Raw genomic sequence first — 25,646 nt, 5'->3', positions numbered from 1 at the left:
CTCTATATAACCACCAAGTTTCATAAAAATTGTTTATTGACACTTGGTAATGTTCTCTTGTGAGTCATTCCTGGATTGCAGTAACAGAGCTCAAAACTCAATTTTGAGGGATGAATATTGATTTTCAGTTTAAATGTACACTAAGGTGACAAGTCAAGGAATACCTCCCAATATCAAGTCAGACCTCCTTTCGCCCATCATAGTGCAGCAACTGGACATACCATGGGCTCAACAAGTCGTTGGAAGTCTTCTGCAGAAACACTGAGCCATGCTGCCACTATAGCTGTCCTTAACTGTCAAAATGTTGCCGGTGCATGATTTTGTGCACTAACTGACCTATCTATTATGCCCCATAAATATTTGCCAGGATACATGTTGGGTGACTTGGGTGGCCAAACCATTTGCTCGAATTGTTCAGAATGTTCTTCAAACCAATCATGAATAATTGTTGGTCGAAATGGTTCTGAGCACTATGGGACTTAACATCTGAGATCATCAGTCCCCTAGAACTTAGAACTAGTTAAACCTAACTAACCTAAGAATACCACACACATCTAGGCCCAAGGCAGGATTCGAACCTGCGACCGTAGCGGTCGCCATGGTTCCAGACTGAAGCGCCTAGAACCGCTCAGCCACACCAGCCAGCAATAATTGTTGTCTCGTGATTAAATGACATGAGTATTTGGGAACACGAAGTTCATGAATGGCAACTATGCAAGTGCCTGTGATATTGGTTGTCAAGTGAAGGCTGTCAGCCACAGCGTTGCCCATGGTGAGAGGTACGCCAGAATTTTTTTACTCTCAGCAAACTCTTGACACTGTGGATCTTGGAACATTGAGTTCCAAAATGGAATGTCCCATGCCTCTATCTCCAACTACCATTTCATGCTCAGTGTGTGTTGACGCCCCTTGTGTGGGCATAACCACATCGGAAACCTTTACACATGAATCACCTGAGAACAAATGACAGCTCCACTAATGCAATGCTCTTTTATACCTTGTGTACACAACAGTATCACCATCTGTATACATGCACATCAGTATACCTTGACTTTTGCCAACTTATTGTAATGGAAACATAAAATTACTGGTAAAGTGAATCTCAACAACATTTTATGTCTTTTGGGTCCTTCCATCACTGTGTAACAGCCAACACTTTGTTGTGACATACTATTCCTAAGTTCACTCAGTTCTTAGCTATGGGTTTCATTTCTGGGTATAAAATGCACATAAGATGAACACAATTTTCAAACTACAGTAAAAGGAAAAGTAGTAATCGGGCTCATTGTAAAGAAATATTTTTAAAAAATAAGAGTTCCTTACTGTGACAAGTGATCTCATCTATCAATCTGGTATGCACATCAAAGAAAACATTAATCAGTTAGCTAAAAATAGTTCTACGTATGATTATGGAACAAGAGGCAGATTGAATTAACATTTCAAAAAGAAAAGCAAACAAAAAACTCAAAACAACATTTTCTTCAGAGATTTGAACTGTATAATAATCTGCCCAAGGAGAAGAAATATATAACTAAAACAGATTTATTTTAAAAGTCAGTCGAAATGTAGGTCTTAAATACTGCATATTACACTATTAAATATTATTTAGAGAACTCTGAGTAAATGCCTGAACAAATCCTTTTCTGCAATTCAAATGCTTTCAGTCACAGGTAACATAAAAATTTAAAAGCTGGTACACTTTCCTTACTTTCATTGCATAATGTCATACTGTATCATTCCTTGGGATAAGTCTCCAAGTCAAACAGTTTTCAGAGTCCAAAAGAGTGTAATGCACATTATTTGTGACATGAATTCACAAACATCCAGTGGAAGTTTGTTCAAGGAACTGGATATACTAACTACTGCTTCTCAGTATATTTATTCCTCAACGAAATTTGTTGGAAATAACACATCCCTTTTTTAAACAATGGGAAGTATAAGATGAGTTGACAGCAATGTGGAAAGGATAGATTGCACCTAGAGGAGATGTTGAGCTGCAGACAGGCACATTGAAACAGAAAGCTAGAAATATCAACACTGTACGAAAGAAAAGATAGATTGCTACTTACCATAAAGCAGGCACATCAAGTTGCATCCAGGCACAATTAAAGGACACATGTGCAAAGCTTTTGGCCATAGCCTTCAACAGCTCAGGCCAAAATGCATTTGACCTGAACTGCCAGAATTGGCAGTTGTGTGCGTTTCTCTTTTGCTGATGAAGGCTATGGCTGAAAGCTTTGTGTAAGTGTCTTTTAATTGTGCCTGTCTGGAACTTAGTGAGTCTCCTTTACAGTAAGTAGTGATCTATCTTTTCTTAAACTGTTGATATTCCTACCTGGAGTTTCAACTGTTTGAAAGCTAGAAATATTTCAGACAAAATCCTTCTTCAGAAGTAGAAAACTCTCTCACAATCATGCTCACACACTTACATGAATGTTTGTGGGTTTTTTTAGTTCTGAAGAAGAACTTTGTCCAAAAGCAGAAATAATTTTAATTTTCTTCCTCTTCTTTCCCCCACTGTGCCTGTCTGCAATGCAACATTCCTTTATGTGGTGAGCAGCAGTGTATCCTTTCCATCTTCTATATACCCCTTTCTTCAACAAACAGCTCAGTTTACAAAATCAAAACTACGCACCAGAACAATCTACACAAAGACTATTGTGGTATTTTGTATTAATGTAAGTAAAACAATCTGATATGTTCCACACTCACAAGGACCTCCTCAACTTAGACAGATCCATGGGACAAAGAATTCATCTACACTATTCTACAACACACCACTCATTATGAGGGGATGTTGTCTTAAGATTTCCAGACAGGCAGAAGTGAAGACATGCAGATTTACTAGAAGTGTGGCAGCAAGTTCATGATCTCTACATCATCTGTGAGAGCAAGTGGTGTATGCAATGATTAATTTTGAGATAGACAATGAACAGTGGATAACTATTTGCCATCTTATCACTTAGTTATTCTTAGTATGTATAAACATAACAGCACTGGAAACTAGGGATAAACCAAATGAAGTAGTGTGTTGGTTCAAACACTGGCCTCTGATTCAGAAGCATGGAGACTAACATTTCCTAAATAACTTCAGACAAATGCCTTGGCTAACACCAGTACTTTCCTAGTTGAGCATGTGTGTATATCTCTGTAATTATGTATATTGTTCCTTACACATGTACTTCCTAACAAATTTTATCAGTGTTTCATTACCAGACAGTTGACACTCTTGTATAAGCAGGTGACTAACTGATATTAACAGCCGTGGATGTTGGCTGCATCTCATGACAGACTGCAATATTATAGTATAAGCCAGGCTGTCCCAACATTGCCCTATCAGGCAAGGCCCCTCTTCTAGGAGGTGCAGATAGTGTATGCTACCCACCAAACATCCCCATTGCATATTTTCTGTGCCAGTGCAAGCTGTTTGGCCACCCATGCCTGCTTGCCTACAGTTAGTGCAGTAGGATCGCATACACTATGGCCTTACTGCAAGAACTACCCATACATCACCGTTGTCTGTGACCATATCCATCCATCTGCCTCGAAAGTGTGTGCAAGCTAGAATAGCCTATAGCTGGAGTCACAAATGATGGCGGCGAGTTTTGGCTTGTTCTACACATATATGGCACATATTCTCCAACAACCATGAGGGTTCAGTAGTGTTCTGTGCACTCTGATGTGAACCTCACAGCCAATGCAAGCATTAATTGTGACCACAGCAAGTAATTTAGTGAATATTTCATTTTTTGTGAGTTGTCTCTTTGGTAATGGCGGTATGTGACAAATTTTACACAAGCAAGCGAGATACATAATTTGCTTTCTTCAAGCACAAAGTACATATATGGGTGTACTGCAACTGTTGCTTGGAACTGGCAATGAATCAAACCCCATCTGTGCCACAACCTGTGCAAACTGCCCATCATTCATGAATCGGACTGTAGTGTAAGTAAATTAAAGGACATTATTGCATTTCAAAGAAAACAATGCCAATAGTACACACTCATTTAAATTAATTTTGTTCTTTTATTTCAGTGGAAATTTTTACTGAAGCATTACATATCTTTGCAAGTTGTCACAAGTTCTGATCTCTGAAGTAACTCTATAGGGTGACTTACAACACTGACAACCAGACTATACTAATTCAAAATGGTCTGCAAATCTGCTGAAAAGGAACCAACCGCTTTGCCAAGTATTCCGGAGAGGAGGAATTTATAATTTACTCTCAGAAGATTCAAATATGAAACATTCAGTACAATCTAATACATAACCATCCTCTTAAAGACACCAGAACAGCTGTGCAAGTTAGAACATCGCTTACGGGACTCATGTAGGCACACTAGACATGGATTGAATCTGGCCAGCGGATTTATGATTAAGGTCAGATTGCTGGCCTGCCTGCATGTAGCTTTTAGGTGATTTCCCAAGTCCAAATTGGTGAATACCCGTGTCACACCTCAGTTATAGGATTCACTAACATTTTGAACACATTCCCACACTTTCACGTGGCTAACACTAGATGCAAGCAGATGAGGTACTACAGTTTCCATCTCATGGAAGGGTGGCAAGAGGAAGGTTATCCGATCATCCTATTCAACTGATATGCCTAATCAAAATTTAACAGGTTGACCAATGTAGATATGGGATAAAGTCTGAAGAAACAGAATAATAATTTCCGAGATTCTAGAAAGTGGCTTCCAGTCAGGACATAAATGATAATATATAGGACTGAGAAGAAAGCTGGCTGGGCCCAACTATATAAGCCATCAGCCAGCCAGAAAAGCACTCTACAAAGGGTCCGTGCGCGCATATGAGAGTGGAAGTCTCTGCAGGTGCTGGCATCTTGCAACTTCTGAGACACACCATACAGCTGCGCGCCCACATTGTGGGTAAGGACTCTTACACGGGTCACCACACTACCTGTTCCACAACCTTCTGCATCTTACTCCAGTGGTTCATCCAAGAAAGAGCAAGACCCGCACAAACTTGACGCAGGCATGCCAAATGTTGTTGTAGATTTGTTGTCATCCACTGACCCTGAGTTCACAGTCAACATTTCATACTCTAATAGCCATCTGATCACTCAAAATGAACTAAATAATCTTGTGGGGGATCTGGGATTGTCAAACAGTGGGACAGAATTGTTGGTCTTTAGAATTGTTGGTCTTTAGAATCAAGCAGTGGAGAGCTCTTGCTGAAGATGCTAAGAGGTATCTCTTTTTCAGACACTTCGAGACACTCTGGAAGATTATTTTTCACCAAAAAGTAATCGAGTGTATAGTAAAAATGTAACTGGTCTTATGAGTAAATTTGACATAGAACATAATCCCAATGACAGCTGACTGTTCACAGACACATCAAAACCAAGTCTGAAAGCTGTGTTAATGAACAATGGAAATGTGTTGCTATCAATTCCAATCAGTTCTGCAGTGTGCTGGAAGCAGACATATTCCAACATGGAAAAACTGTTGAGAGCTATAAATTATAGTGAATACAATTGGAACATTTGTGGCGACTTCAAAGTTCTAGCCATACTTCTTGGCCTGTAGCTCAACTACACAAAATATTGCTATATTCTGTGCAAGCGTGATAGCCAAGATAACGCTTCCCTTTACGTAAAAAAGACTGGGTACTTCATAAATCTTTGGAAGCAGGAAAAAAGAATATTCAATAAGTTCCTCTGGTAGATTCTAACAGGGTTTTACTTCCTCCTTTACATATTAAACTAGGTTTAATCTAGTACTTTGTTAAGGGTATGAGCCAAGACAGAGACACAATCATATACATTCTGAGTAAAATTCCATGAATTACTAAAAGTAAAATCAGGAAGGTAATATTTGAGTCGCTTTATCCAATCGGCATAAATTTTGGTACTTAGTAAATAACGTATTTAACCATTTCTGTTGTATGTATAAACTTGAAATTTTTTCTGCATGTTTCTTAGTTATCTATTTTTGTTATTAAAAAAACATCATAAAAATAACTTATTTCAAAATTTTGTTATAAATAAAAAAACTCTTGGATAAGGGACATTTTGGAATCAAAATATGGAGCAGAGACATTTTGAAAATAAAAAGTTTGCATAAGAGACAGTTTGAAAAAGAAAATAGGGTGGAAAATTATAAACAGTGTTTATTTAGTAAATGTATATAATTTAATTTTTGTGGAAACAGCTTCTGTAGGTATTTTTAAAACATCTGAAATAATTTCTGGTTAAGCTAGGGAAACAGATAGAAACATACACTCCTGGAAATGGAAAAAAGAACACATTGACACTGGTGTGTCAGACCCACCATACTTGCTCCGGACACTGCGAGAGGGCTGTACAAGCAATGATCACACGCACGGCATAGCGGACACACCAGGAACCGCGGTGTTGGCCGTCGAATGGCGCTAACTGCGCAGCATTTGTGCACCGCCACCGTCAGTGTCAGCCAGTTTGCCGTGGCATACGGAGCTCCATCGCAATCTTTAACACTGGTAGCATGCCGCGACAGCGTGGACGTGAACCGTATCTGCAGTTGACGGACTTTGAGCGAGGGCGTATAGTGGGCATGCGGGAGGCCGGGTGGACGTACCGCCGAATTGCTCAACACGTGGGGCGTGAGGTCTCCACAGTACATCGATGTTGTCGCCAGTGGTCGGCGGAAGGTGCACGTGCCCGTCAACCTGGGACCGAACCGCAGCGACGCACGGATGCACGCCAAGACCGTAGGATCCTATGCAGTGCCGTAGGGGACCGCACAGCCACTTCCCAGCAAATTAGCGACACTGTTGCTCCTGGGGTATCGGGGAGGACCATTCGCAACCGTCTCCATGAAGCTGGGCTACGGTCCCGCACACCATTAGGCCGTCTTCCGCTCACGCCCCAACATCGTGCAGCCCGCCTCCAGTGGTGTCGCGACAGGCGTGAATGGAGGGACGAATGGAGACGTGTCGTCTTCAGCGATGAGAGTCGCTTCTGCCTTGGTGCCAGTGATGGTCGTATGCGTGTTTGGCGCCGTGCAGGTGAGCGCCACAATCAGGACTGCATACGACCGAGGCACACAGGGCCAACACCCGGCATCATGGTGTGGGGAGCGATCTCCTACACTGGCCGTACACCTCTGGTGATCATCGAGGGGACACTGAATAGCGCACGGTACATCCAAACCGTAATCGAACCCATCGTTCTACCATTCCTAGACCGGCAGGGGAACTTGCTGTTCCAACAGGACAATGCACGTCCGCATGTATCCCGTGCCACCCAACGTGCTCTAGAAGGTGTAAGTCAACTACCCTGGCCAGCAAGATCTCCGGATCTGTCCCCCATTGAGCATGTTTGGGACTGGATGAAGCGTCGTCTCACGCGGTCTGCACGTCCAGCACGAACGCTGGTCCAACTGAGGCGCCAGGTGGAAATGGCATGGCAAGCCATTCCACAGGACTACATCCAGCATCTCTATGATCGTCTCCATGGAAGAATAGCAGCCTGCATTGCTGCGAAAGGTGGATATACACTGTACTAGTGCCGACATTGTGCATGCTGTGTTGCCTGTGTCTATGTGCCTGTGGTTCTGTCAGTGTGATCATGTGATGTATCTGACCTCAGGAATGTGTCAATAAAGTTTCCCCTTCCTGGGACAATAAATTCACGGTGTTCTTATTTCAATTTCCAGGAGTGTACATTTAGCAGAAAATTATTAAAAAATAACATTACATTAAACCTACACACATTACAGGAAACATAATTTTAAAAGTGTCTTAAGGGTAGTCATTTACTTATTTAAATCTGGATTTGTCCTATTAACAGCTGTGAAGTAATTAAAAGCTGTTTTCATCGTCCATGTGTCCACCGGCATTTTCGCCATCATATTGTTTTTCAGTTCTATTCTGTACTGGATTGAATATAATATTTTTGTAAAAGGCCAGATCTTCATTTTGAGCCCAGTGTTCCCCAAAGTGAAGAGTCAGAAGCTTGTTGAGATCTTTCAGTTTCAGCTCTTTTACTATTAATCAAGGTAGTACTAATGGTACTTCAAAGTTTTGAACTTTAAACCCAGGTTTGAGTATTTTTTTCACCTTTCCAAGATTGGTGTTATACCAAGGTTCTCCTGCAACACATACTTCACAGGTTGGCACATTGCCTAGTGTTATAATAAATCTTTTAGCACTTGAGTTATTTTCACTTACATTCTTCCAGTCAAAAATTTTACAGCCCTGTCATACTGAAAACAGTTCCACATTCCTTAAAGATTTCAATGTATTTCTCAGGCTTAATAATAGTGTCATAATTTTGAATTTCCTTCTCAATTCTGCCAAATACACAATCAGGTGGCACATGCAAATAACCTGGTACAGGGAATACTAAAACAATGTCTTTAATATTTGGCAGCACTTCATTTACCAGCCAGTACTGAAGCATAATCATCATTGAACAGTTCCGGTTTTGTCCTCCACAACCATCCACAATTGCCTTACAGTGGTCACTCCTTCCAAGCAAGTATTTTTTAGCCTATGAAAAATTGCTGATGCAATTTCATTCGAACCTTTTTTTGAAGTCCAATTCTGTCCAGCGATATACAAAACCATGGTCTTTTGTCTGCTTATCTTTAGATGTACCTTGGCAGATAGTAAAGTTAAATAAATAGAACTGTCGACTACAGTAAGCTGCCTGGTCAGGGATTTTGGGCAAAACTAAATTCTTTTGGCAAAGGAAGGGTGATTTCATTTTCAGTTTTCACTAAATTAAAGAATACTTCTGTTCTCTTTTTGTGGAAATCGAAATCAGTTTCAACCAATTTGTCCCCACTGTCTAATTTCAACTGAAACTGGATGCCTTTGGACACATGTCCACAGCGGAAGAGCCAAAGCTTAAATTATAATCTTTGACAAATATTTCAAAAAATTAGAATATGGAACTTGAAGATAACTTTCAACCCTTGAATTTTTAGCCTTGTGAAACTTACTCATTGAAAGATAGCTCGAAAAATACTGTCTTGTAATTCTGGTGTTTCTGCAATAATGTTTTTCAAGTGGGCAGAGGCTCTCTATAAACGACTTTACAGAATGCCTTTTAGCCTCAAACAGCTTAGACTTATGATCTCCTCCTCTATTCTCCACAGCTAGTTTTATGGAGTGGAAATGTATCTTACATTCTCGTTGAGCTCTTTTCTCACTAACACCAAGTATGCCACAAAAGGATTTCTTACATACATAAATCAAAGAAGTGTTTCCAGATTTGGTATGTGGGATCAGATAGCAATTCCAATTTTCAGTGATTTGCTTCCATTCGTCTTCATTAGTTCTCCTCCGTTTAGGTGTTTCACTCACAGTATATTTAAGTATATTGTTATCCTGATCAATTTTATTCTTAGAAGCCTCCATTAAACTTATGAACATCTTACACTGTAAGCTGATTACACTTAAAAATTTGATCAGAATGAAGGCACTGTGATAGTGTTGCAAGTCTTTGAAGTGTAGAGCTTCCACCTCTATAGTCTTTTTCCATTTATCTGGATCCTTTATACCTTTCCTTCCTTTGTTCTTCTGGTGTGGAGTTATCTTCGGTCCCTCCATAACTTGTTGTTCAGTAGTTTGAGGTTGTAGTTCTTCCACTGGTTAACCACAAAGTTTATCAACTTAGCCAACAATGCTGCCTGTATAGTACACTTTTAAAACAAGAAGCTCACTTTAAATGCAGAAGAGCACTTAAAATCAGCCTAATTTCAATTATTGGTAAGAATTTTGACAATAGCAAAAATGCCATGGTAACATAAAACAGGCACCAACTTCACAATAAACAAAAAACATAACCTGTCGTCAACAGTAAACAAAACTTAGCTTCGACTGACCATCAGTTCTACCACAACATGTTTCACTGGAAAAATACCCTACATAATGATTTTAAATTAAAATGGTTGGTAGTTGCACTGTGTGTAAGATTCACTTTTGAAAAAAAATGACACACTGTTCAAGGCAAAGGATACAGGTTGTTTTGTTACAAAAATTAACGGTAGATGAGTCAGCCATGTTGGATTGTATAAGGGACATTCTCAAACTGAATAGGCATATTTCAGGATTTTATTATTAAATTGTAGTGGTTTAAAGGATATTTTGAACAAAAACCATAGTTTAATAAGATGTAAAAAAATTGATGAATGCTACAGTAACAATAACTCAATTTCCACGAAAATTGGAGAAAGGACATTTTGGAAATGAGTGACTCATTTATTGGACCCTAAACTCAAGAACTCCTCACTGACCCTGAATTTGATATACATTACAAGATAAGGAGAAGATTGCATGGTATTATTTCCAAAATGTGGTCACAAATTTCTTGGGAAACTTTCGGCCTCAGAACTATAAGGACTTAGTGGAGTACCTTATATAATTGTACCAAGCAATGGGGTGCCATGTGTGTCTAAGAATACATGTGATACATTCACACATAGACTTCTCCCCAGAAAAGTGTGGAGCAGTCAGCTACGAACAAGGGGAACAGTTCCAAGTGATATCTACAATGAAAAAACAAGATCAGGGTCATTGGAGCAAGTCTATGCTTGCTTGTCATTGTTCTACAATTGCTAGTGGTGTTCCAGACCCACAATACAAACAAAAGGCAAAAAGGTGCTATTTGTAATATCCAGATAAGTTACATTTTTATCACTTCCATTGTGTACACTCCTGTTTATTTTTCATTAAAACAAGATAAAACTGATCCTTTACCACAATCTTAAACCAAATCATCATTTTTATTGTCATTTTCATATTCAGCACCCTCAATTTCACTTTTTGTTTCCAAAACATGAAAAACGTTAAATTTTGTTGTCCAGTATTATCTGGTGGAAGCTTTTGAAAAAGTCTTTTAGATACTAGATCTGCTTGAAGTCCATTATACTGCTCAGAATTCTATGCTAGTTTACACAATGATGACTATGACAACAATAAGCAGTCAGTTTTAAGTATAAAAATGGTTAACACATTTTGGCAACAATCATTTACCTTAGTTCAGTCAGTGTTCAAGGTAAAAGCCTACATGTCACAAATGCATCCCTGCCACATAATTTTTATTCTCTTACTTCTTTGTTTTTCAGGACACATCAGACCTTCCGTACTATAAACCAGAATTCTAACAATAGTATAGTAGCATACTATACAGAAATAAACAAACTGTTCAGCCATACGGCACTGAAACCAACATTTTTATGAAATTTGAGTTAACAGCCTGAACACACTTGTGTAATTTTTCCCCAACTGGGCAACTGTAATTATCATGTCAAACTAATAAAGTTACTGTCACTGCTAAAATGTTGTATTCTGTTGCAATGTAGTATACTCTCAGAATATTTTGTCAACAAAATACATTCGAAAAGCTTTCAATAAAGATTGAAACACATAATTAACCTCAGAAAATGGAGAAATGACAAACACAAGACACAGAAAGCTGCTGCCGAGGCTGTGGGTGAGGTGTGCTTGCATGTGTGAATGAAAGTGAATGAATGAATGAATGAATGAATGCGTGTGCACGTGTGTGTGTGTGTGTGTGTGTGTGTGTGTGTGTGTGTGTGTGTGTGTGTGTGTGTGTGTTTCTCTTTCTTTTTCTGATGAGGACTGTGGCCAAAAGCTAATGTGTAAATGTATTTTAACTGTGACTGTCTGCAATTTAATGTGTCATCTTTAAGGTAAGTAGCAGTACATCTTTTCCTTACATTATTCATTAAATGTTTCTTTAGAGAAAATGCTGCATCCCCTAGGAAGACATTGTACATCCTGGCAAACATTCTTCTTTAGGTGTTTTTAATCTTCCTTTTTTACTGCATGTCAGAAGAGGCAGTCATCAAAAACATCTGTGTTGCTCTCTTTGTTGTAGGAGCCTGCATTCATCATAACGAATCTATAATTTGAATATGTGATGGCTACCAACCCAATAAAAAAAGGATTTGTAGCAACAACACATGGAACACGATTTTTTTTTTTTTTTTTTAAAGCTGATGTGTTTTCCCATCAATAGTCCCAAGACAGATAGGGTAACGTCAGTTGTTCCGGAAACATTGTGGTTTTTTTGAGTCATCTTATATTGGCTCAGGAATGCAGTTTTTTAACAATGTTGTCTATATAGTTTTACAAACTACTACAAGGGTTGTGGAAGAGCCCTTTCTGAAGCTGTGAAAGAAAAAGAGAATTCGCAGAACTGTTGAATTCTGTTGCAGAACATGTTTTATAGTGTCTATGATATATTCAATATAGGTAACATCCTATCATATTCCTTAATAGCAAATGTTGAAATTTTAATTCTTCATACAAATGCGAAAGTCTACAGGAAAATAACTTTTCAAACATACAATATTAGTTTCGCTACTTTGTCGCAGACAATGTTTCTTCGGTATTGGATGTTTTGATATGTAAGATATACAAGTTTTCCATTAACAATGTCTTTCGGCTGTCTATAATGAATATACTGTGCTGACTCGGCAGATGTGCTAACGGCAGAATGATGTGTCTTCTTCCACTAACTGTTCATGACTGAGCTGCAGGCTACTTGCATGTGGTGCACACACGCAATATGTTCAGCACAAATGCATTCAAATATAATACTTCAACTTCTATTTTCTCTATACTGTAGTGAGATATGGCTTTCATTCCAGTTTTAAAAACAATTTTGATATGTTTGCTGTATCTAATATGCAACAATTGCCTAATATGAACAAAACCTAAAGTAGCCAGTGACCATATTTTGCACTGTAGCCCTACAAATTTTTACATTATGTTACTGAGAAATTTAATATCACAAAACTATGTCCAATATAAAAAAAATAGACACTTTGGCATCAGGCTTGATGTGAAACTATAAGATATCAAAAAATTCATTTTGTATAGCAATTAGTATCCTCTGAATCAAAGAGACATACTATATAGTGAAGAAAATGTGCGAAACCAAGAGAAACTGCTTTATTTTTTAAATTTTTTAAAGGGAAAGGAGAATCTCTACCAAAAAACTAACTCCAGGTATTGGCTTAGCTTTGCTTCATTAACATACACTATCTGTGTCAATGCCTGCGCCTGCACCTGCACCTACAGATGCTGGTATGCACCCTGTGGCCGGCTTTGTGGTCGGCATTTCCAGCCACAATCAGGGCAAATCCTGGGGTTTAGATGGGTGCTCAGCATCAGTTACAGTCTTGGCTCCTACCACCGCAATTGTGTCAGTGTTCAGTCATCTGCCCTGTCATTGGGATTCACCTCCTTCTTACACGACACTGGTGCTGATGTTCAGGAGGGTTGGGAGTGGGGGAGGGGGGGGACATGTGATGTCATCGATCATTGACATTTCATAACACCGCATCACTGTGCGGTCAATCCGGATGATGCTTGAACCACACTTCCCGGCATTGCAAGGTGCCATCGCCATGCAACATTTATGAAATACAGCCGCAAGGAACAAGCACACAAATTCCATCTGGAGTTGAGTTCGAGTTCTACTTCTGCTTCTGCTATACAGTGTGTTAAGTTGTGTCCATGGACAAGTTTTTGTAGTAGCTGCATTTAGAACACAAAGAGTACGAGATCTAAAGGCTAGCCATATCACACAGCTTAGAATCTTTGGTTGGTTCTTTGTATGCTTGACAACGAAGAGTAATATCCGTATAAATAATTCCATACGTATATACTGCTGTCACAGCAGTGGAGAGCTATAAAAGGTATGTGTCTTTGTCCACCCATGTGTACAAAAGGAGAACACAACACAAAGAATGCTGAAAAACAATTATTACTGGAAAAAAGCTGATTAGTTAAGTTTCAAAATTAATGAATAATAAACATAAGAAAACAGAAAAATGTAAAACACGTACCGAGAATGTCCATACACACTTTGTAGGTTATCTTAAAACGATGCTCATCAGTCATGTGTTCAAGCATAAATTTATATAGTGTCATGCGCTTTTCTGCATTATCTTCACCAGATAAATCAAAAACCTCAGCTTCTTTCTGCGTCTGGGTTGTTCTCATAAACATATCTTCTGTCTTTAAGCATTGAAAAAGGATAAAATTATGAGTCAGCTGTCTGCTATTCTTCAGTTGAATAAACAAAAACACCAAATGCAATATTTTTCTCTAAAGTAGTGAACATGCAAAAGTAACAAAGTAGATATGAGGTGTTCTAATAACAATTATTCACTGATTTCACAGGTTCCAGTCTTGATATAGAGGGACATTTCAAAACATAACACAGTAGAGAAATATGCATCACGGAAATTGAACTACTACTTTTGGAAAGGAAAAAGTCATCAACATTTATTAAAATAAAGATAAGGTTTGGCATATGTCTCAATAAAATTAGTGACTCAATAACAATAACAAAAATGTAATATCTTATTAATAATTTGAAGTACAGTAGGGTCTCTTATGTAGTATTTTGAACAAAAGAAAGTATGATCATTCTAATCAATGATTTCAGATTAGTAGTTTGTGTAGCATATGTTTCAGAAACTAAAAAGACACATTATATCTGTACAATGAGGTTGAAAACTGTCAGCTGTGCTGACTGCCTTCTCAAAATTTATCCTTACAACTGCTTTTATCATAACATAAATACTTAAAAAATAATACTGGAGGAAATTAGCAGCACAAAATTCATGAGAGAACTAAACTGATCAAAGTTAGTATTTCTTTCGTAAGTGAAGAGTCATCATGCTAATGTACAAAGTAACAAAATATACTTTTTAGGTTATTGAGAATAAATTTTATTCATTTAGCAAGAACGTAATTGTTTGTGCACCTAAGGTAGGCATTCCATCATACTTTTGAGGTGTGTCATCTTCTCTGAAGACAATCCTTTTCACCAGTAACCTCACTGAATGTGATCGAGTTGAAATTTTCACTTCAACGTACAACTTTCTCATCATTTTCCATGCCTTTATTTTGCCAAATGTCTTTTTTATCTGAATTACTCCAGGTGTGGTGGTTTTAATCCACGAGGCAGAACTTATATTAACCTCAGTTGTGTTAATGATCACTTCACCTGCTTGCTGAAAATCCATAAAAATATCTGCCTTTCACTTGAACTCTAGTACCTTCCACTGCAGAAGTCGAACACGAGCCAGAACAAATGGACGTGGTCAGCCCACAGAGGGCTCCGCCTCCGTGGCGGCTATTCCGCGCAGCGAGGGCGCCACCGCTACGCCACGTGCAGACAGCGGCCAATAGCCGCTCCCTCCGGCTTCGTATATAGGGACACACTCTGCCCTAGTCCAGTCAGTCTGGTACTCGCTCTGGATTTCGTTTCTATCTTGGCGGTACTGCGTTCTGGTCGTTGCATGTTGTTGACATTCGCCTGGCTCTGGTTCTGAGTGGATTTACTGTTGCTGTTTGGTGTTATGGTTTCCACAAGCCTCCGTTGTTTATCTCTTCCTTGTTGTGTCGGTCATAGACGGTCATGGTCGGTTGTTGTCAGTTATCGTTGGTCTGTCGTCCAACTCATCCTGTGTTTACCCAGTGGTGCATGCTTCCCCTCCTGGCAGCTCCGATCCGCAGCCCAAGGCATTCCCGCATTTGGTTTTGGTTACTACATGAACAACTTTAAAAGATTGTTTATTGCAAGCTGTTGCTATAATGTTCACTACATTGGTAACAAAATGCATCCCCACCTTTAGCCACATTCTCTTTTAGTTGCCAGTTTTTCTGTTACTTCCCTTTGCTGAATTGTTCATATATTTTTCACTATCTATTTTACCGCCAATGAAGACACGCACGAGATAGGTTACAAAATGGCAGGAGCAAGCAGAATGGTATATTCTCTAAGACGAGTACAGCTAGCTCGTACAGCACAATCTGCACTGACCCCACTTAGCATGAACAAGTCTACTGGCCTTTGTAGCACCTATATCAGCCATCACTGGAGGCAGCCCCTTTTAAAATGTGAAAGTCCTGTTCACATACCACCTAATTAAGCACTAAGCACAATTTATGTAAAAGTGGCTCTTAGACCCTTTAGCATGATATCTCTTCAATCATCAGCATAGTAAATAAAACTCATCAATAAATACATACCTCACACTTATTGTAATAATAGAGCCCAGCAACAAAATTTTGGTAAAGTATGTTCTTGTTCTTCACTAACAAAGATTCGGTGATGAAATAAATTATGGAATCGACAATAGTTTTGTCCTTATCACAAAGCATACTGAAAATGTTGAAATAAAAGCTGCCTCTCAGCTTCAAATAATCTTGCTGCAAGAGCTGAATCAACTGCACAAGAGCAGTTTCCCTCACTTTTTCTCGAGGATCTTTCAAACACACACAAATATCCGGGATTAAAGGCTCAACCATTGAAGTATACCTAAGAAAAGAAAAAAAAACACTGTTGTGGAAAATCAATTGACTATTAATTAAGTTTATTCAGGATTACTCACAAGGGCTACAATTTGCAGGTTGCTAGTGTAAGTGTATCAGTCAAAATAAACAGTAGAGTTATATCTCATATTTTCACCATTATGAAGCAAAAGGAACTTACAGAATTAAATGTTGCATGATTACTGGAAACTTAAAAGGGAGAGATCACTTTTAGCTTTTAAAATAACACAGCTTTCAAAATGATTCTTCCTGTTCATCTGTCGCACCTCTAAGAATGACATAGAATGAAAGCATACAATTAATACATTATTTTATGTTTCAATAATATGATGGTTATGAGAAGTAGTGGAAGGGCTTCCACTGTGATGAGCTGTATACTAGATGAAGGAGAGGCAATAACTTAGCAATAGGTCACTAAGCACTGTTTAAATGTAACATTTAGTTAGCAGAGATTTGCAGAAATTCTGTGACACTTACAAGAAAATGGATGGCAACAGTTTTTTATATTAATGTCTGATAGATTCAATCTACATTCCAAGGTATGATGTCAAGCCACCACTGCAAGAGTGAGTCACATTTACACAAACGATTACCTATGAGACAACTTTATGTAAGCAAGATGTGACATTTAATGAGGGCTGACCATAAGCGATGAGGATGAGAAACCATATGCAAAAGGGAAGGGGAAACCTCATCAATGTTAGGACCATTATAAACTAAATCCAGCACGTTTTTTAGCCATTTGTTACTGTGAATGAGATGTAAATTCACCATTTCAAACCCAAAACAAAACACCACTCAATGCAGTAAATGGGAGCCAGAGGCCCCGCACCACAAGAGAGAAAGTCAGTTTCATCTGTCATTTTGCTTATGGTTACAGTTTTATAGGATTTGTAAGAAATTCTTTTAACTGATAGCCTTAAAAATCTAGCTCAATGAGAGGAAAAATATATGTCGGGTGAGGTCTGGCTTGCAAAAGGAGGAAAGGGAGGGGTACAGTGCACCTGTCACCAAAGGAGGAGTTTTGCCAATAAGAAAATAGTGGAATATGAAATGTGAATCGTGGTAATTTTTACAAATCTGGATCAATGAGGAAAAAAATGTGGGATGAGATCTGGCTTGCAAAAAGAGGAAAGGGACAGTGCAACTGCCACCAAAGGAGTTTTAATGCGAAAGATGAGGGATATGAAATGTGAATCATGATAATTTTCACCCCATTTATCAGAATTTTGTATATTCACACTTCCATCTACAACTACACCTAAAAAAATTCAGAGTTATGTTCATTGTCCAACCAAGAGCGGTAGTAGGTGGGTAGCATATAGATCATCTAGAAACTCACTTCCAGAATGAAATATCCAACCATCCATTACAATGCTCTATATCCAGCCAATACCAGGTCAGGACTGGTGTGGTACTTCTCTAATTTCAGGCAGATCCATACCAGTGTGTAGGCCGTTATTACTATGGGATTCTAAAGCTACTGTCAGCTTCTTCCCCCCCCCCCCCCCCCAACTTTATTCTTGTAATGATACTTGATACTCCTCCTCCCTCTACCTATCTATCTACGTACCTATCTGTCTTTATCCATAACCAAACAGTAAGAGGCTTTTTCTACCCTCTCCTAGCTCTGACTTCTTTCTGAGTCTTTTATCATGTTTTCCTTCTTTTGTGTGGGCCTATCAACAACTCTATGTCTGCTTGTAACTATTAACAATCTTGTAAATATCTGTCATAGTACTTTTTTCCATAACACATCGCTAATGCTGTTGCTGACTGATACCTGGTATTGCTCCCTATCATAGGTGTAGTGCAGGGGAAATTGTTATTCTACAGATATGTAATGTCTCAACAATGGACTTTGTTGCTGAGCAATATTTGCTAAGACCTAGTTAACATCTTCCATAAGTTTAACAGCTTCAGCTGACAGCTAAGTCAACAATGTTACATGGTTACATAGTTGGCTAATTCATCTGTAGAGTTGTACATGTTAGTAGTAAATTCTTTGCTAATATTCATTGGTATTGTCTTTGCCTGTAAATTTGTTCAATAAAGTTGTCAATATAACTTTTTGTTTTAAGTCATTTGGTGTGTTAAGAATTTCGTCTGGATATTTGTGAATGTGTATGTAAAAATCTAATTCTTCTAAGAAATTCATTATTGGGTCCTTTGGTGCTATGTTCAGGATCCGTAAATTCATTTTTGATCTGTCTGCGTGGGCTCGAAGATTGTGGATGGGTTTGTGTCACTGTTTCTGGTATTCTCTCGCTGCCTGATTTTGAAATTTCTCTCTGTTTAGTCTATAAAGAATTTTTCACGGTCACTATAATTAATTTTATATACACTTGGGTATATGTGCAATGGAATTTTGGTTTTTACTGAGTAGATATTTGTTCTCTGCCTGTGTACAGTGCTGTATGCAAATCTTACTGTAGTTTGCCTTAGTAAGGTGTTATGTTTGTTTGATATATTTCATTTCATATATACATTTGTGGTTTGTATGTCATTTTCTGTTTTGTTGGTACCTCTCTTGTTAATTTTATGTCACTATGTTTGTTGTTTTTCTCATAGGTTTGGTTGACACTGTTGGGACTGAAGTTGTTCTGTTGTGCTATGTATTTGAGGATATCCAATTCCTTCTGTGTTGTGAATTACTGCAATAGTAGATTCATCAGTCTGATTATCATCATTTAAAAGTATGCATTTTTGTGTGTTTTAGGACAACAAGAATCTGTTGTAATGATGTTATCTGATGTCTGTTGTGAATAATTTTTATTGTATGGCTCAGGAACCTTTATTGTTGTCTAGTTCCATTGTGAAGCTCATGTTGTCATGAAGTTCATTTAATGTTTTATGTATTTGTAGATTACCTGTGTCAGAATCGTCTATTGATAGCTGGGTGTCATCTACATTACGCTAATTATGTATAATTTTCTTTTCAAGTATGTTTGTGGGATTAATAACTTTTGTTCTAACATGTTTAAAATATATGACCTGTTGCTTTCGCTAACCTACTTCTCATGGCTACTCCGTCCTTTCGTATGTATAATGAATTATCGAATACAAAAAAAATCTGATTTAGTACTAGTGTCAGCAGTTCAGTGTTCTGCATTCCCGTCATGGGCAATTCTCCGTATTGTAGCAAGATGTTTTCTATAGCATTAATTGTTTCTTGTACTGGAATATTGGTGTAGAGATTGGTGATGTCAAAGGACATGAATTTTCAATTCTTTGGGGTTATGTTGTTTCCTAATGTTATTGAGTTTCTTCACTGTGAGTCATTTTTGATATGTATAGTATTTTGTGGGCAGGATGTTCAACTTTCTACTAATAAGGTAGGTTGGGCTATCTATGATAGAGTGAATTACTGGGCATATTGGGAATTCTGCTTCTGGATCCTTGGTTGGCCATATAGTTTAGATGTCCTTGGGTTAAATATTCTTCTTCTTCTTCTTCTTCTTCTTCTTCTTCTTCTTCTTCTTTCCGTCCCTCCCTCCCCAACCCAACCTTCAAATTCAGTGAGAATCGTATTGCAGCTTTTCATCACTTTTTTGACATGTGTGGCGTATTTGTTGATACATTTTCTATTAATTTCAGTGATAATTTTTGCTGTCAAATATATCTCACTATGATTTATTGCAACCAAATTATTTCCTTTACCTGCTTTATTTGCTACTGTATAGACTGTGATGAGTTTTTTGTTTACCCTATTGAGTGTACAGTGATCTAGTTTTGCCTGTTATTTGTATTTATCATTGTAGGTTAATATTTTTTCTATATCGTATGATGCTTGTACTGTTGTTTCATTTTGTCATCTAGTAGTTCATTTTGCTGTCTTGATTGCAAATTTAGTTGCTGCTATGAAATGTTTCAGCATAAAATACATAATAATTCCAATGAATAGAAAATTCATGTCCTTTGAGATCACCAATCTCTACAACAATACTTCAGTATAAGAATCAAGTAATATTATAAAAAACAGCTTGCTACAATATTTATTACTAATGCATTATACATACAAAAGGATGGAATACCCATGGGGCGTAGTATAGCTGGCACAATAGCTCACATATTTTTTTTTTAAAAAAAAAGAAAAAGAAAAATTCTTCTAGCCCCACAAACACACTTGCACAGAAAATTGCATATTATTACCTTCATGTAGATGACACCTTGCTACTAACAGACAGTTCTGACACAGACATTCAACAGATACACAGAATGTTGAATGAACTTCACCCCAACATGAAAGTCACAATGGAACCATAAAAAAAAATAAACTGACCAACTTCCTGGACCAACAATAAAAAACATTCTTAATGGACATCAATTTGAAGTCTACAGAAAACTCACAACATCAGAAACATCATTAATGCAAATTCCTGTAGTCGTAAAACACACAAACATGCCTATTTTCATATGATGATGAACAGACTGATGAATCTACTATTACAATAATCCAAACAGAACAACTTCAATCCAACATAAACAGACAACTTTATGACAAATACAAGAAATGGAAACAAATTAAGATTCATAGTGGCATAAAATTAACAACAGAGGTATCAACAAAACAGAAAATAATATACATACCACAAACATACATTGGAAATATATCAAACAAACTTAGCGTATTGCTACAGCACCCTACAGAAAGATTTGCATACCACAGTGCACATAAGCTAAGAACATACCTTCATTCCAGAAAACAGGAGTATATAAAATTAATTACAATGACTGTAAAAATTTCTATATAGGTCAGACGGGCAGAAATCTCAAAATCACATGCCGATAACATACCAGAAACACAGATCAAAAATGCTCTGCAAATCCTGCACATAGGGCCAATAAGGAAATTTTTAGGAGAATTAGAATTATACATTCACATACACATATTTCCAGACAAAATTCTTAACAAACAAAATGATTTAAAACATAAAAATTATACTGACAACTTTATTGAAATTACAGAACATGATAACTCATAAAACAAATTTACAGGCAAAGACAACACCAACGAACATAAGCAAAGAATTTACCACTAGCACTCACACCTCCATATATGAATGAGCCAACTACGTAAGTATATAATATTGCTGACTCTGCCGTTAATTGAAGCTGTTAAACATTCAGAATATATTAAATAGGTCTTAGCAAATGTTACTGAGCAACAAATTCCATTGCTGGGACATTATGTACCCAAAGAAAAACAATTTCATCTGCACTACACCTACAATATACACCAATACGAGGTATGTAGACAGCGACAGTGTTAACGATGTGTTATGGAAGTAAGCCTAAATTAGTTTACAGCACCAGAAAATGACATCTTAATAAGAGGTCTTTGAATATATCAGCATTTTGATTTTAGTATACATATAATTTCCTTAAACGATATCTAGAATGCCGTAGGCTCATAATAATTCAAAATATTTGAACGTTCTCTACCATATCTTTTTCAATTGTATATTATGGTGATCATAAGATGTAGGCATGAGCACTGGAAAGTACTTCATACTTTTTTTCTTTCATACATGATACTAGTTCGTCTTACTACTGAGAATGATCAGTCTTTCAAACACTAGTTGTGCTAGCATAAGCTGTTGCCAGAACACCAGCTGGCAAAGATGTAGCAAGAAGCAGGTGACAGACTCGCAAGCAACACACCGCCAACACCCTCTCGACCACAAGTATTCAGATCGCCGCCACAAACTGGAAGGCTCTGTCTCAGTCACTAGAGCAGTCTGAGTCCCTAACCCTGCCTCTCAATCACTGGTGCACTAACTCACACTTCAAGCTGGCATCTGGCAGCAAACTGCGATCAGCGCAGTGTTTATAGCAGGACTTGTACTGCACCAACAGTGAGGCTAATGTAGACCATTAGTAGAAGAGCTCGTACCACAACACATGGACTCTCTTAAAGATAAGTAGCTTCCTGTTAGTGTAAATAAAGAAGCCTGTTAATACATGTGTGCAGTTGTGTTGTAGAAAGAGGATACCGGTCACTAAACAACATCTTCTCCATTGATTCCCATGGGACAAGACACAACCATGTTGACGAGGACAGTTGTGACAAGGATATAACAATGGCCACGAGGATAATTCAGTGCAGATTGAAGATAATCAACTTGGTTGAAGATTTTGCTTCCTTCTCTTATGTTTTAGCTTGCAGGGGTGCTCATTTCTATTTGCTCAATTGTTGTTGTTTGTTCTTACATGTATTCTATGAAGGGAGCCACAAAACCAATCAAATTTCTCTTTTCAGAGGCTTTGCTTTCTTTTTTGCTACAACGTATTTGCTACAACAAAAAGCACGTACACAGCTGCACAGACCGGTTTGTAGACAGGCAAATAGGCCTGAGAATTTAGTGAAGTCTTGCCCTAGATGTTTTGCTCACCAGAAAAGACGGGATCGCACATCACGTAATGCAACTTGTTACATGTGTGGAAAAAAAAGGCCATGTCCAAGCAGTTTGTTTCCAATGGCACAAGACCACCAATTTTGCTTGCTACCAGAAAAAACAGGCTCGTGCACATGCCATGAATATTGTGTTTTCAAAACCTACAACAGGTTCCGACAACAGTAAGATTAAGGTTGTGCCTCCTCCTTGCCCTAGTGCTGAGCAATAACGTTCTAACAAACTATTTGTCTCGTTATGAATTGCTGGCTGTCGTGTGAACTTTCAGTTAGATGCAGGAGCCACAGTAACCTTGCTTAATCATGCCACATATGAATAGTTAGGCTTACCATGCCTTTCTAAATCTAGCAAGCACCTCACTGCTTACAACAGACAGGAAATTCCATGGCTTGGACAGTGTAGTTTGCCTGCCACTTACAAATCTCACAAAACAGTGAATTTTACTGTGTTTGAATCAAGAGACAGTGAGAACATTTTCAGTTTAGATGCCTTGGACGTAGCATACAAGACATACTTTCAGTATCAGCTTTTGATCCAAAAGATAATGTGGCTAACTTGCTTAAAGAATTCTCTGAAGTTTTTTTTAGAAGGAATGGAGAAAATCTAATAACTTTGTAGTGCTTGTTACACTGAAAGACAATGCACAGTCTAAGTTTTTCCGGGCATGCCCTGTTCCAATTGCTTTAAGAGACAAAGCCACCAGTGAATTGTAACTGCTCGCATTCGAGTCAGTCAATGGGCAAGTCCCCTCATTTTGCTGCCTAAGCCTTCTGATCGCATTCGCATTTGTGTTGACTTCAAGTCAACAGTCAACCCACAGTCAGTTTTTGACACTTATCCGTTACCTCACCCTGAGGAACTCATGGACAGGCTTGGTGCGGGACATTTTCTAAGATAGATTTGTATGATGCCTCCTTGCAAATTCCACTGGATGAAGAATCACAGAAAGTGTTTGTTGTAAATACATACTTAGGACTGTTCAAGTACTGGCATTTTCCCTTCGGCAGTGCTTCCGCACCCACAATTTTTCAATGTTACTTGGAACAGCTGACTGCAAAAGTGGCATTTTGTTCAAACTATCTTGACGATATTGCCATCTCAGGTCATACACCAGTGGAACAAATTCCCAATTTGTGCGCTCTTTTTCAAGTGTTGTCAGAAGCAGGATTTAAATGGCATCTCGAAAAATGTGGCTTTTTTCAAACTAAACTAAAGTGACACATAACACAGTCATGTGATAAACAGTCAGGGTGAGCAGCCCCTCCAATCTCATTTGCTTGCCTGTTCCTTACAATGTGTCTAAACGGCATACAGTACTTGGCAAGATGACATACTACGTTTGGTTCATACCAAATGCCCGTCAGATTGCAACTTCACTGCATCACTGTTGTTGTTGTTGCGGTCTTCAGTCCTGAGACTGGTTTGATGCAGCTCTCCATGCTACTCTATCCTGTGCAAGCTTCTTCATCTCCCAGTACCTACTGCAACCTACATCCTTCTGAATCTGCTTAGTGTATTCATCTCTTGGTCTCCCTCTATGATTTCTACCCTCCACGCTGCCCTCCAATACCAAATTGGTGATCCCTTGATGCCTCAAAACATGTCCTACCAACCGATCCCTTCTACTGGTCAAGTTGTGCCACAAACTTCTCTTCTCCCGAATCCTATTCAATACTTCTTCATTAGTTATGTGATCTACCCATCTAATCTTCAGCATTCTTCTGTAGCACCACATTTCAAAAGCTTCTATTCTCTTCTTGTCCAAACTATTTATCGTCCATGTTTCACTTCCATACATGGCTACACTCCATACAAATACTTTCAGAAATGACTTCCTGACACTTAAATCTATACTCGATGTTAACAAATTTCTCTTCTTCAGAAACGCTTTCCTTGCCATTGCCAGTCTACATTTTATATCCTCTCTACTGCGACCATCATCAGTTATTTTGCTCCCCAAATAGCAAAACTCCTTTACTACTTAAAGTGTCTCATTTCCTAATCTAATTCCCTCAGCATCACCCAACTTAATTCGACTACATTCCATTATCCTCGTTTTGCTTTTGTTGATGTTCATCTTATATCTTCCTTACAAGACACTGTCCATTCCATTCAACTGCTCTTCCAAGTCCTTTGATGTCTCTGACAGAATTACAATGTCATCGGCAAACCTCAGAGTTTTTATTTCTTCTCTGTGGATTTTAATACCTACTCCGAATTTTTCTTTTGTTTCCTTTACTGCTTGCTCAATATACAGATCGAATAACATCGGAGCGAGGCTACAACCCTGTCTTACTCCCTTCCCGACCACTGCTTCCCTTTCATGTCCCTTGACTCTTATAACTGCCATCTGGTTTCTGTACAAATTGTAAATAGCCTTTCGCTCCCTGTATTTCACCCCTGCCACCTTTAGAATTTGAAAGAGAGTATTCCAGTCAACATAACTTGTGTTGCAAAAATGTATCTTTTGTGTGGACTAAAGACTGTCAAAACGCATTTCAGAAAGTGAAAAATGCCATGCTCAGTGACAGATGTTTAGTACATTTTGACCTTGCTAAGCCAGTAGTTTTGAGAGTCAACACTTCTTCCTGTGGAATCAGCGCTGTGCTTTTGCACAGAACTAGTGCAAAAGACAGACCTATTGATTTTGCCTCAAAGTTGTTAACTCAAACTCAGTGCAATTATTCCCAAACTGAAAAAGAAGCTCTCACTATTGCGTATGGTGTCACCAAATTCCATCAATATTTGTATGATTCTATTTAACGACAGATCACAAGCCTTCACAGTCCTTTTTTCATCTGTCAAAACTGGTTCCTACAGGCATTGCTTAAAAATTGCAATGGTGAGCTTTGTTGCTTTCACACTATCAGTATGAAATTGTGTACAGACCTATGGCAAAGC

The 25,646-nt window shown here is 38.3% G+C and overlaps 1 protein-coding gene across 1 annotated transcript in view; it reads right to left on the bottom strand.

The window, feature by feature from the left end:
- The window catches only part of LOC126354384 (condensin-2 complex subunit D3-like), a 120,665-nt gene that overhangs the window by 16,473 nt on the left and 78,546 nt on the right, over positions 1-25,646 (bottom strand). The window contains exons 8-9 of the mRNA XM_050003985.1: positions 16,027-16,315; positions 13,830-14,001 (exon numbers count right to left, since the gene is read on the bottom strand). Coding sequence (XP_049859942.1) covers positions 13,830-14,001; positions 16,027-16,315 — 461 coding nt within the window. The remainder of the gene's footprint in view (positions 1-13,829; positions 14,002-16,026; positions 16,316-25,646) is intronic.

Source organism: Schistocerca gregaria, chromosome 3 (genome assembly GCF_023897955.1).
Source record: "Schistocerca gregaria isolate iqSchGreg1 chromosome 3, iqSchGreg1.2, whole genome shotgun sequence".
In the NCBI taxonomy this organism is placed as follows: Eukaryota; Metazoa; Arthropoda; class Insecta; order Orthoptera; family Acrididae; genus Schistocerca; species Schistocerca gregaria.
This window is presented reverse-complemented; position numbering and strand designations above follow the sequence as displayed.